Source organism: Podarcis melisellensis (genome assembly GCF_964234715.1).
Source record: "Podarcis melisellensis genome assembly, chromosome: 3".
In the NCBI taxonomy this organism is placed as follows: Eukaryota; Metazoa; Chordata; class Lepidosauria; order Squamata; family Lacertidae; genus Podarcis; species Podarcis melisellensis.
Window position 1 is genome coordinate 1,043,255 of NC_138530.1, and position 13,316 is coordinate 1,056,570.

The 13,316-nt window shown below is 50.3% G+C and overlaps 1 protein-coding gene across 2 annotated transcripts in view; it reads right to left on the bottom strand.

Annotated features, from left to right (window-relative positions):
- Positions 1-13,316, bottom strand: part of ASXL2 (ASXL transcriptional regulator 2) — a 66,599-nt gene that overhangs the window by 11,271 nt on the left and 42,012 nt on the right. Inside the window, exons 1-3 of one of the 2 annotated variants that reach the window (XM_081903725.1) lie at positions 9,546-10,546; positions 2,193-2,308; positions 1,014-1,140 (exon numbers count right to left, since the gene is read on the bottom strand). In XM_081903725.1, coding sequence (XP_081759851.1) covers positions 1,014-1,140; positions 2,193-2,308; positions 9,546-9,582 — 280 coding nt within the window. In that variant the 5' untranslated portion in view covers positions 9,583-10,546. Of the gene's footprint in view, positions 1-1,013; positions 1,141-2,192; positions 2,309-9,545; positions 10,547-13,316 lie in introns of those variants that run through there. The other variant, XM_081903726.1, reaches the window with a different exon arrangement.

A 13,316-nucleotide genomic window follows, 5' to 3' on the forward strand; every position in this document is an offset into this window, starting at 1 on the left:
AGATTATTTTTCTTGATCCCCCCCTAAAAACTGGGTGCACCCTATGGTCCGGTGCGCCCTATGGAGCAAAAAATATGGTATATACTGCTTGGTTGCAGTAAAACCTCAAAGCAGTTTACACACACAATGCACCTCCCCCCAGCAGCTAACAACTTCCCTGCATGGATATCCCAGTGGGAACCATCCCCAAAGGAGTTGCTCCTGGGGAGCAAGAAGACAGGAGGCAGTCCTGCAGCTGAGCCCCTGCCTGGCAGCAGGCAGAAAGTCATGGGCTCCATCCCGCTGGCATCTGCAGGGAATGACCCTTTTGCATGTGACCAAGGCACATGCAGCTGCTGACACGTGTACAGGGGCTGAGCAGGCTGACCTGGAACATAACCCCCATGCAAACAGGGAATTGCCTCTACAGCTAAAAAAAGCAATTCAACCAGAGGGGCTTGGGGTGACCTTTCTCTGCTGAGGGCCACTGAAGTGAAGGACATGAGGCAGGAGTTGGTAATGCAGGCAATCTGTGCAGGAGCAAGCTGCCAGCTAGCTCTGCGGAAGCTCCTTTTATTGGCACAATATGCAAAACCAGTCAGACACATTTTGGACTGTGCCCTTTACACATCTTCCAATCCCGAGATCGTGGGGTGATACCAAGTTATTTTGGCACCTGTTTCCACCGCATCATTTTCCCCTTGCGCAATGTATGACGGAGACAAGGGTCACAGACAGGGCACGGCAGACCGCTAAGAGAGCAAAGGTTAGATAGAGGGCATGATGTTCAGACAGCTGTGGCTTTGTCTGGGGGGGGGGGGAGTGTGCTCCGCACCCTAAGGTCCCTGTGTGGACAGCTGAGGCTGCCCGCGGGCGGAAGTGTGCTCCACACCCTGCGATCATCCCTACAGGCCACTTCTGGTCAACAGCTCTGACAACAGTAAGAAACAACAATGGACTGCTGGGTGCCGCTTCAGGCCGGCTGTTGTGCCTGTAAGAGGCAAGGGGGCAAGCGAGGTGTTGGGGTCTCATACCAGGCTTTGCAGGGACGGAGGGGCTGGCGGCCTTTGCATGTTGCTGGAGGAGGTGGTGGTTGGAGGAGACGGGCTGCACGCTGGCTCCTCGGCATTGCTGCTGCTTCCGCTGCTTCTGCTTCAGAGCCTACGAGGAGAGGGAGGAGGAGGCAGAAAAGAGGAGGCAGCAGGGCCTTTTTAGCTGTGGCACACAGATGTGGGAACGCCCTCCCCAATGAAGCCTGGCTGGCCCCATCTCTAAGTTCATTCCAGCATTGCACCTAGGCTTTCCATGGAGGCTTCTGGGGGAGCCTGAAGACACTGTGGTTTTTCCTGCTCTTTTGCTGGGGGGATGCCCTCCAGTTCTCTAACAACTGTTTTATATTGTTCTTGAATGCAAGAACAGCCCTGCTGGGTCAGGACGGGGGCCCATCCAGCCTGATATCCAGGGGAAGCCACAGCCCCTCTGTCCTCCTGCGGCTTCCAGCAACTGGCATTCAGAAGCAACAATGCCTCCAGCCATGGAACCAGAACATGGCCATTGTGGCTGGCAGCCCTTGGTAGGCCCCTTCTTCAAGAATTTGGCTAATTCACTGTCAAAATACCCAGGCTGGTGGTCATCACTGCCTCCCGTGGGATCGAGTCCCATAGTTTAACTATGTCTGATCCGCAGAAGTAGGAGAGAAGAGTTTGGATTTGATATCCCGCTTTATCACTACCTGGAGGAGTCTCAAAGTGGCTAACAATCTCCTTTCCCTTCCTCCCCCACAACAAACACTCTGTGAGGTGAGTGGGGCTGAGAGACTTCAGAGAAGTGGGACTGGCCCAAGGTCACCCAGCAGCTGCATCTGGAGGAGCGGAGACGCGAACCCGGTTCACCAGATTACGAGTCCACCGCTCTTAACCGCTACATCACACTGGCTCTCACTGCAGAAGTACTTATCTGCTCCTAGTCTTCCTACACTCAGCTTCACTGGGTGTCCATGACTTCTAGCGTTATGAGAGACAGAGAGAAACGTTTCTCGATCCACTCGCCCCGTACCAAAGAGCTTTGGCTCCCTGACTCAGAGGAGCTGCAGAGGGAAGGCACACCAGGCTTTTGGGCCTCAAGGCAAAGGGCAGGTCCGTGCCCCTGAAACGCAGAAGCGGGAGGAAAATTTCAGGGACCGTTTTAACCCTGCCCCTCGCTTCTCCACTCACCTGCTTGAGCGCCTTTTTGCTGAGCTTCTGAGATGATGAGATGGCTTTACCTGGTGGAATGGAAGGAGAGGGGCAGCCCGGCTGGGGAGAGGCCACTTGCAGGAGCCTGGCCGACGCTGGAGAAAGGAAGAGAAAAACAGCGCAGGGAAGTTAAGCCAGCAGCCCAGGACAAGTGCACGGCACCCAGAGTCAGAAACAGAGATAGGAAAGAGCTAAAGGGCACCTTAAACCGAGGTGATGGGCGCTGCAACGGAGTGTCTGGGCGTGCTTTTTTATAACAAGAGTACAAAGCTGAAAATGAATGAACTGCAGCTAAAATCTTATGTTCATTTTTCACATGGTCTAGTCTTCATCTGAAGACTGCAAAAACCAAAGCCATATTTCCCCTGCCCACCCCCCTAATATTCTTATGAGGGTCCCTTCTCCTATGGGGAGGCAGAAAAAGGTCCTCCTTTTCTTCCAGCAGTGGCAGTTTGAATCTGAAATCTTAGGCACAGCACTATGCCCAGAGCTCAGAAATTGCTCGCTTTAATGAAATTCCCTGTTGCAAAACGCGCCTAGAACAATGGGAGTTTCGAACGCTGAATTCTCCTTCTGCAAAAGGCCAGGAAAAGGCCGTCTGCTCCGCCCACCCCCCGGCACATGGCCAAGAATATCCTGCCCCAGAGAATCACAAGAATTATTGCCATCTTTTTATCTGGCCCTTTCCCGAAATGGATCACAGGACAGCAAGTGAACAGTAAGTGCAGCTATTCACGAAACCATCAAAATGGGTTGTATCCAATGTAGTGCTAAGTCACTTGGCGGTCTGCTCGTTCCACTGGGGAAATGTTTTCTGACAGCAAAATACTTCACTGTGCAAGAAGACGCACAAGCAAGTCGCTAGTTCACTTTGCGGCATGACGGAAGGCGTGACCTGCTGCGTAGCGAGTTTCTGCTAGCGCAGCCATTGGGCTGGACTCCTCTGTTGTGCAACATCGCAAATCATCTGTCCACTAGCACAAGAGCCTAATGTCAGTAAACAAATAGCATAAGAGTAAGAATAATATCCACAGAACACCATACCTAAAAAAATATAAAATTCCTGCCATCTAAATGGATAATTTTCCTGTAATGTAAACAAACAGAGCTGCACCTTAACAACACAGACAGGTGGAAATTATTATTATTACTTATTGAATTTATATACTGCCCTATACCTGGAGGTCTCATGTTGTGCCTCACGGAGTTTCTCCCACGTAATTTCATGTGCCGAATTTCAGCATCAAGAACAGGGATGGCTAAAGGGCTGCCCTCCCAATGCTTTCGACTCCCAACTCTTGCCGGCCCCAGCCAGCAAGGCCAAGGGTCAAGGATTATGGGAGACACCGTTCCACAACCCCTGGAGGATGTAAGGCTGCCTAACCCTGGCGCAGAGCATGTCACCCATGTGCTTTGCCCCTCGAGTACCAGAGCAAAGAGCAACGAGGGTGGCGAGAACTCAGAGTATTTGGTGGCAGCGCTTGCCCTTCTCCGAGGCAAGGCCTTTTGCCCAAGATCATGCCTCCACCCATCTTCTTGGAGCCCCCCGTGCGCATTCCCTGGGTGCCCCCAGCGGACAGAGCTGGGCTTGGACTTGGCAGGGCGGCATTCAGACCACATCCTTGTCACAAGAGGCTCCCCTTCCGCCTCTCAGCCTTCATTCCCAGTCTGCAGTGAGACCTTTGCCCCACACTTTTGGCAAGGACGAGCACGAGAGAGGCTGCAGAAGACTTTCTAATGTAGAGTGCTTCTGTTTCTGTATGTTTGCATTAGCAGTTCATACGTTGTTGGAGCCCTGCTGCTGCCACAGAAGAAAGCTGCCTCAACCTGTGGCACACATGGCAACCGTCGTGATGATAAATTCCCCAATGAGGAACAAAGGCAGCAACAATCCTTGTGAACAATTTCTAAACCACTGTTGGGAAGCTGAGCTTTGAGCTGACCGTTTTCAGTTCTGAATTCAAGCTGGTGTATTTTCAGAGGTCCCCGAAGCTAAAATGCCCACCCTTTGCTGGGAAAATTCCCCAGTGGCTGAAATAAACTGACACGTCCCCATGTCTGGGGTTTTTTGGGTTGTGTTTTTTTTTAAGGAAAATAACCTATCACTCATCCTGCTGCTTATATCTATCTGGAGCATCTGCATCCACTTTTCAAGGCCCAAAGACCCCAAAGTGGCTTACATAAAACCAGAAAAAAAGAAGACAGCTTCTGCCTGCAGGCTTACCTGCCTAAAACAGGGAACACAAAAGGAAGAGGAGATAAAGAAGGAAGAGGAAAAACAAGGAAACTCAGGGACTAATTCTTAATGTTCTTACAATGAACCTTCTTCCTGAACATTTTCCAACTCTACAGAATCCTTTCTGAGTTGAGGCGACGAGAATTATATATGCCAGGGATGTCCAACAGGTAGATCGGGATCAACTGGACGATCCCCGGGAGGTTTTGGTAGATTGTGGTAGATCGCTGGCTCCTCCATCCGGCCCCCCCCCACCTTCCCCCACCCTCTAGATCACTAGAATGGAAGACAGAGTTTCTGCAGCGATGCTGACTGTCTCCTAAGCGTTCTATCGCTGAGCGCCTTTTTTCATTTATTAGACCTGAACCCCACCCCAAAAAACCGGGATGTATCTCCCTAAAGAAGCTCAACAACTTTGATCTGAACCCCCCCCCCAAAAAAGGGGTAGATCACTGCCAGATTTTAATCATGTGAGTAGATCACAGTCTCTTAGAAGTTGGACGTCCCTGATACAGTGGTGCCCCGCAAGACGAATGCCTCGCAAGACGAAAAACCCGCAAGACGAAAGGGTTTTTCGTTTTTTGCGTCGCTTCGCTAGACGATTTTCCCTATGGGCTTGCTTCGCAAGACGAAAGCCCATAGGGAAATCTCCGGGGACCTCTTTTAAATGCTGGCGGTGGGGAGCAAAGCCTTTCCCCCCCTCCGGACTTCAGAAGAGGTCCAGGAAGGCCGGCGGGGGCGAAAGGCTTTGTTCACCACCGCCAGCATTTTAAAAGCGGTCCGGGATAGCAGGGAAGCGCTTCCCGCTATCCCGGACGGCTTTTGAAGGCAGGCGGGTGGGGGGAGCAAAGACTTTCGCCCCCCGCCGGCCTTCAGAAGAGGTCCAGGACAGTCCCGGGGCGATTTAAAAGCCCCCGGGAAGGCTTCCCGGGAGAGCGGGAAGGCAGCGTTGCGTTTTCCGCTCTCCCGGGAAGGCAGGCAGGGGGGAGCAAAGACTTTTGCCCCCCGCCAGCCTTCAGAAGAGGTCCTGGACCTCTTCTGAAGGCTGGCGGGGGGGGCAAAAGTCTTTGCTCCCCCGCGCCTGCCTTCAAAAGCCGTCCGGGGGCTTTTAAATCGCCCCAGACAGTCCCGGGGCGATTTAAAAGCCCCCGGGAAGGCAGGCAGGGGGGGACAAAGACTTTTGCCCCCCGCCCGCCTTCGGAAGAGGTCCTGGACCTCTTCCGAAGGTGGGCGGGGGGCAAAAGTCTTTGTCCCCCCTGCCTGCCTTCCCGGGAGAGCGGGAAGGCAGCGCTGCATTTTCCGCTCTCCCGGGAAGGCAGGCAGGGGGGAGCAAAGACTTTCGCCCCCCGCCAGCCTTCAGAAGAGGTCGGGGGACAGACTGTCCCTGGACCTGGTCTGAAGGCGGTTTCCATAGGAACGCATTAATTGATTTCTAATGCATTCCTATGGGAAACCGTGCTTCGCAAGACGAAAAACTCGCAAGACGAAAAGACTTGCGGAACGAATTAATTTCGTCTTGCGAGGCACCACTGTATATGCTATTCCAAATGTGGCTGCACCATAGATTTGTTTAATGGCATTATAGTAATGGCAGTTTTATTTTCAATTCCTTTTCTAATGATCCTTGGCATGGAATCTGCCTTTTTCACAGCCACCACACACTGGGTGGACATCTTCACTGAGCTCCCCACGATGACCCAAAAATCTCATTCATGGTCAGTCACCGCCAGTTCAGACCCCATGAGCATATAAGTGAAATTAAGACTTTCTGCCCCAAATGTGCATCATTTTGCACTTGTTTACACTGGCAAATGCAACTCATTTCATTGCCCATTAACCCAGTCTGGAGAGATCCTTTTACCCTTCCTAAATAATCTGGTACCAACAAACTTGGCCACTTCATTACTCACACCTAACTCTAGATTGTTTAAAGGTAAAGGTAAAGGGACCCCTGACCATTAGGTCCAGTCGTGGCTGACTCTGGGGTTGCGGCGCTCATCTCACTTTATTGGCCGAGGGAGCCAGCGTACAGCTCCCGGGTCATGAGGCCAGCATGACTAATCCGCTTCTCGCGAACCAGAGTAGTGCACGGAAATGCCGTTTACCTTCCCGCCGGAGTGGTACCTATTGATCTACTTGCACTTGACGTGCTTTCAAACTGCTAGGTTGGCAGGAGCAGGGACCAAGCAACGGGGGCTCACCCCGTCACAGGGATTCGAACCGCCGACATTCTGATTGGCAAGCCCTAGGCTCTGTGGTTTAACCTATAGCTCCACCCACGTCCCACAGGTCCCAATACTGACACCAATTTTCTCCAGCAGGCTGTGGTAAAAGAATGGTGGATAAATGACATAAACAGGGAGAACGGAACACGTTATTACTGTCTGTAGACAGACCCAGTTAAACTGCTCTAAATACACCAACACTTCACCAGTGGGTTTAAAAACATACCTAGGAGTCGGAAATGGTCTTTTCAGGAGTCCTGTTGTTTTAAACAAGCTCATCTGGGAAAGTCAGACTCTGAAGTCAATGGGACACCCCATGACTCAATATAATAAAAACAGACACTGCACAGTTGCATCTGGGTGACAGAAGGCCTAAGGAACTTATTCATCAAACTTATCTTCCCAAAATCTTTGCTGAGCAAGATTTGCAGATATGAACATGAACCAGAAGCATCCCGGAAGAACAACGTGCATTCACCCCCCACTGCTTGGTGAAGAGGCAGCTGGCTTCAAGGGCTGCTGCTGACATTTTTGGGGAGGGCTGTCAACAAAGCCACGAGTGATGCCTGTCACAGGAAGTGACAGAACTGGTTTAGCAGAGGAAAATATTATTTGGGAAAGTATGTTTCGGTATCTCTTGACTGCTCACAGGCAGCTTTACCTGCTCCATTTGGAGGGTCTGGCAGCGAGGATCCCAGTTAGTCCGCCAGCTCCCTATCCATACAGGCTCCCACCTGCAACTTGCAGTGGGAATCTAGCACTGCACTCCTGGCACTACAAAACTGTGATAACAGTCTGGGATAAATATAGGAAAGCGTTAAAGGCAGCAATCTCTCTTCTCTGGTACTTGGGAGTACATTTGAATAGTTCTGCCAAACCTCATTATTAGATTCCTTAAATATATGTATTCTATCTGTCTAAGTGCAATTACATTCAACGACATAGTTTTTAATTTTATCACAACCCTCTGGTCTTCAATATATTATGTGCTGTAACCTTCTGCTAATATATCGGTGGGATATGCTTGCCCAGGAAGATGCTGAAGAGAGAGGTTAAGGGGGCCAGCGTCTGGGGCTGAGTGACCCATGCTTGACGTGCCCACCCTGGTCCTCTGTGAGGTCCGGCCAAAGGAGCAGAGTTGCCCAAGCCAACCCTGGGTGCCCTTTCAAGAAGTCCAGTCTTCTTCCACGTAAGACATTTGCTATGACTTCTGTCATACTGCTGCATTTTTATTATGTTTCCCCTATGAAATAAGGCCCCAAGCGCTTGCTAAGACCTTTATCCTCATTGGCCCTTGCCCACCATTAAGAGTAGCTTATAGTATAATTTGCTCTTGTTCAGAAGCCCAGGCCATCATCATCATCATCATTATTATTATTATCGTTTCTTGAATTTATATACTGCCCTATATCCAGAGGTCTCAGGGCGGTTCACAGAAAAGATCAACATAAAAACCACAATATATATAATCAGAATAAAAACAACAACCCAATAACACCCCTCCCAAAAGAGCCTCATTTTAAAAGGGCATAGGATGCCAATCAGATCAACAAAAGACTTGGTTCAAAAAGGAACGTTTCTGCCTAGCGCCTGAAGGTGTATAATGAAGGCGCCAGGCGGACTTCCCTGGGGAGAGAATTCCACAGACAGGGAGCCACTGCAGAGAAGGCCCCGCTCATGTTGCCACCCTCCGGACCTCTCGAGGAGGAGGCACACAAAGAAGGGCCTCAGAAGGGCCAGTGCCTCAACCCCGTGTTAAACTGCAGCCAGTCACTGAGTACAGTACAGCTTCTGTAATTTTCATTCCATGACTAACTCTGAACAGGTTTTCAGGCTTGGACACCACAATTCCTCCAACTCACAGCTAATGGGATTCTCAATTCTCATAAACTTTATTCTCCTATGGGGTCGTAACTGCTGATGACTCAGAATGTTTGAGCTCCCATAAAGCAGAATGTTTTCTGGCTAATGGCCCACCTAGTCCAGCCTCCTGCTCTCACAGCGGCAAAGGGAAACCCCCAAACAGGAGTTGCGCACCAGAGCCCTCTCCCCATCTGTGTTTTCCAGCCACTGGGATTCAGAAGTATAGCTGCCTCGGACGGTGAGGGCAGAGCAGAGTCATTCCGGGGGCAGCGTTTTGCAAGCCCGCGGCTGCCGACTCTTGGTGGTTCTGCAGCTGTGGCCACTGAAACAGGACACAGCAGCCCTCTAACCCCCTGCAGCCGGCAGAGTGAACAGGAAGCATTTCTGCTGGCGCAACTTACAAAATGCCAACTTACTTCAGAGTGAAACCCCTGAGTTCCAGAGTTAGGAAAGCCGTATTTCCCAAGTGGAATTCATTCTTCATGACACACGGGTGATTGGGTGGCTTTCTCAAAGGCAGCCCAACTGCAGACACACCTGGGTCCATGCCAGCAATTCACTTCCTGTCGGAAGTGGTGCTGGAGACCGCAGGAGGGAAGAGCGCTGCTGCTGCACTCCAGGCCTCTGGCGGGGATTCCTAGAGACTTCTGGTTGGCCACTGTGAGAACAGGATGCTGGACCGGACAGGCCCCTAGTCCGATCCAGCAGGGCTCTTCTGACATTGTGATGATTCCCTGCCCCACAGAATGCCCCCCATGCTTGGCTGAGTTAGGGTGAAGCTGCGCAGAAAGCAGGGCAGGACCTCTGCAGTGATAGCTGGCAGTCACGAGATTTGCTGAGCCCTAAGCCTTGAATCTGTTCTGTCTGGAGGAGGCAACACACACAGGGAGGCTCTCTGCCCTGTCCTTCCCTCCTCCCTCCCTCCGTGGACAGCCACGTAAGCAGCTGGTCACATGCAGTGGAAACCGTCACCCGGCTTCCCTGCAAGGCAGGGCCACTCAGCCTTACCTCGCAACGGAATTTCAGAAAGCTTCTCTCGGGACATGGCTGTTGCCTACAGAGAAAACAGACACCTTCTCTCCGTTCTCACAGAAAAAGCGCTCCGACCGGGGCTGGCTTTCGGCACCCCACACGCCTCATAGGGGCTCCGGATTGGCTGGACCCACAAACGCGAAGCTTGTCTCCGCTTTAAGTGTCAGTCTCGTTGCTGTCACGAAACTTTATTTATGTACATATAAGGAAGTCTGTTGTTGATATGATCTGAAAGCGCTTCCTGTTTTGTATGTATATGAATAACGATGGTGGAACCACATTAGGGTGAACTGCTAAGCTAACCATGGCCAGCCTTTTTCCCCGCAAGGCACAAAATACTCAGCTCAGCTGCTACCTCCTTCCACTCACCCCCCCCCCTGCAAAGAAAACAGGTGTTCTCCCAAGAAGAGCCCGGGGTCCTCTGTCAGCTCACAATACAGCCAGAAAGTTCAGCTGCTGCTATGGAGTGGTGCCAGCCAGGGTGGCATGCAAGAGATACAGGGTCTTTTCAGTAGAGGCCCCAGGGTCACCTGCACTTGACCCCTTCAGGGCAGGACTTTATGGGAAACGTGTCTTATGGAGACTTCAGTTTATTCACTACCCAAAGCAAGTAAGAACATACACATGCTCCCGAAAGCTGGGTTGCAAGGCACAAGCCCTGTTCTTCATTAGATTTATCAAGGCAATCTATGACTGAAGGACTGGCACTACGAAACAGCCGTCTCCCGAGCCAATCATCTGTTCTGTTGTGCCTGCCACTCATTTAAGCAGCGTGCAACACTCTCCCTGAACATCAGATCTGCACCGAAGTCCATTGCAATTCCCAGTTACAGCACCAGAGTGGGGCTGAGAGGCAGCCTCTGTGATTTAGGTACACCTGTGTCTCTGCCAAAGGAGCTTGCTGCTTAAAGCACCTCTCACCACCTTCAGCTGTGCAAATGGGAGGGACTCACCTGTTCATTATGTTCTGGGTGTTCTACTGGAACAGGTAAGAACAGACTCTCCCAACCCTTGGCTCAGACACACTTAGGAAAGCCAAGCTTCCCTGCCTAACACGCCACTCTCTGATGCAAACACCCAAGAGCTTCAAGGGCTTTCAGTCTGGTTTACATAGCAAAATAGTCAGTTTTAAAGTCTGGAGGCAGGTGGATCCTTGTTCTCAACAGACAGGCCTTTCCTGCTAGTTCTAAATATTTTAACATTGCTATAAACTTGCAGATGAATGCCAAAACACAGCAGCAGCACCACCACTGCAAGCACTCAGAATGCAGCCTCCCTTTCCATTGAAAGTGCCAGTTCCTCCTTTACTCACCTGGCAAGGCCCAAATTCAGAAGCCTGTGTTTCCTCAGCCTCGGCTGACGACACCAAATACCTACAAATAACAAAGAAGAGAAGCTGCTGTTTCCTCCTTTGCTCCAGGAACCTGGGATCCCGTCCGTTTTTGCAGGGAAACACCGAACCCTGGATTCAAGAGTTTGCCTGGCGTGTAAAGGAGGAAAACAGGAAGACCGGAGAACCACTAAGCAGGAAGACTGAAGCTTCACAGGTGGGGAAACTGACCAGTTAATGGTGCTGAAGCCCCTACCAAGGATCTCACCAAGACATAAACACCAAACTAAGTACTGGTATGACAGTATAACATACCCTTTGTATATTGTTTGACCAGCACCCAGTGCTTAAGGATGTGCGTGTTTTTTAATATGAAGTTGGACACAATTACTTACCAGGAACATCCACCTTCCTCCTTTTCTCTGCGACCCATTTCCAAACTTTGTGCCAACCAGTATGCTTAGATTGTGCTGCTGGAGGGTATTAGCACACAAACTCACAGGTGTAGGTCCTTTAAATGGGTCATAAGATGAAGAGCAGGATACAAGTTTTTTTTAAATAAAAAAAAACAGTAGCTAAAATTCAAGGCAGAGATTAACTAGCAACCAACGTGATCATTCGGTGGACCATCTGCCTGACAACTAGAAAAGAACAAGCTGTGGCCACAGCGGCTCTCAGCGCAGCCTGCCCCCCCCCCTCCTTGGGCCAACGGCTCAGGTGTGCCGCTGCCTCTCTGCTAGGAAGGAACAGCTGGAGGCCTTTCTCCCGCGGAGGCCACCCAGCTGCTGTCTGTGCAAAGGGATGGCACAGCTTTTGGAGCACCAGAAACATATAAAAGCATAAGAAGAGTTTGCAGGATCAGACCACCAGCACAGGTAGTCCAGCATCCTCACAGTAGCCAACCAGAAACCCCAAAGGGAAACCTGCAGGCAGGAATTGAGTAGTAGTAGTAGTAATAATAATAATAATAATAATAATAATAATTTATACCCCACCCTCCCCAGCCAAGATCGGGCTCAGGGCGGCTAACACCCGATATAAAAACAATTGATTGAAATACAACTTAAAAACAAGATTAAGTACAACATTAAAATACAGCCGCATTTCAGTGGAAACTCCAATCAAAAACTTTTTGGGGGATGAAAACAAGGCTAACTATACAAACTGGTCCTACATGGGCCAGAAAAAAGCCAAATGGGAGTTCCATCACAGGAGGAGAAAGGAAAGAGGGGGAGGGGATCAAGTTGCTTCCAAGCCAAAGGCCAGGCGGAACAACTCCGTCTTACAGGCCCTGAGGAAAGAAATCAGATCCTGCAGGGCCCTGGTCTCATGAGACAGAGCGTTCCACTAGGCCGGGGCCAGTGTTGAGAAGGCCCTGGCTCTGGTTGAGGCAAATCTGACTTCCTTAGGGCCCGGGACCACTAGGGCGTTGCTATTTATGGAACTTAAGGTCCTCCGCGGGGCAGACCGAGAGAGGCAGTCCCCTAGGTACAAGGGTCCTAGGCCGTGAAGTACAAGAGCCAACTCCCCTCCTATGTTTTCGAGCAACTGGGGTTCAGAACAATTGAGCCTCTGTTCACTGTGGAGGCAGAGAAGAGCCATCCTGGCCAGGAGCCACCGATAGCCCTCCCCACCTGCATGAGTTTGTCCAATCCTCTTTCAAAGCCATCCAAGTTGGTGGCCATCACTGCCTCCTGTGGAAAGGAGTTCCACAGGTTTACTTCACTGTGTGAAGGTTTACTTTATCTGTCCTGAACTTCCCAGCTTTCAGCATCACTGAATCCGAGTCTCATGAGAAAGGGAGGAACACTCTCTAACCACTTTCTCCAGGCATAGTTTCATAAACTTCTATCAAGTTGCCTCTCACTCGCCTTTTGTCTAAAAGGTGCCAAATGCAAAAATGATTTGCAACTCAGATTAAGCATCACAAACAGATCAAAAATCCACCAAAAGGTCACCCAGAGTCAAGAGGGTTTTACAGTACTTCTGCAGTGGAAATGTGCTCCCCAGGGAGGCGCCTCCAGAACCTGGAGGAATTGTGGCAAAAGCCTTGCTCCTGAAAGTTAATGCTTCTATAGATCTTATGTTCCTTCTCCTATCTTTAAATGTGAAAGACAGTCCCTCAGGGAATAGCCATTTGAACAGAATTCCTTTAGATTTCAGCACATCTGTCAATATCTTGTAATTATTTTGTTTTTTAGGAATTTCCTTGTATATTAATATGTTACGTCCATCTATTGCCATTCTTCGTTTTTGTAAGATCTTATCTTTCAGCAACCTCGAATTGAGGAAAACTAGGCAATCCCCTGGCCCCTTAAATGGTCTTTTAGCAACTGGTTTCATCCTGAAAATTTTGTCAATATCCAATATCAAGTCTTCTTCCCTCACTCCAAGCCATTCCGCTATTTCCTTTTGTC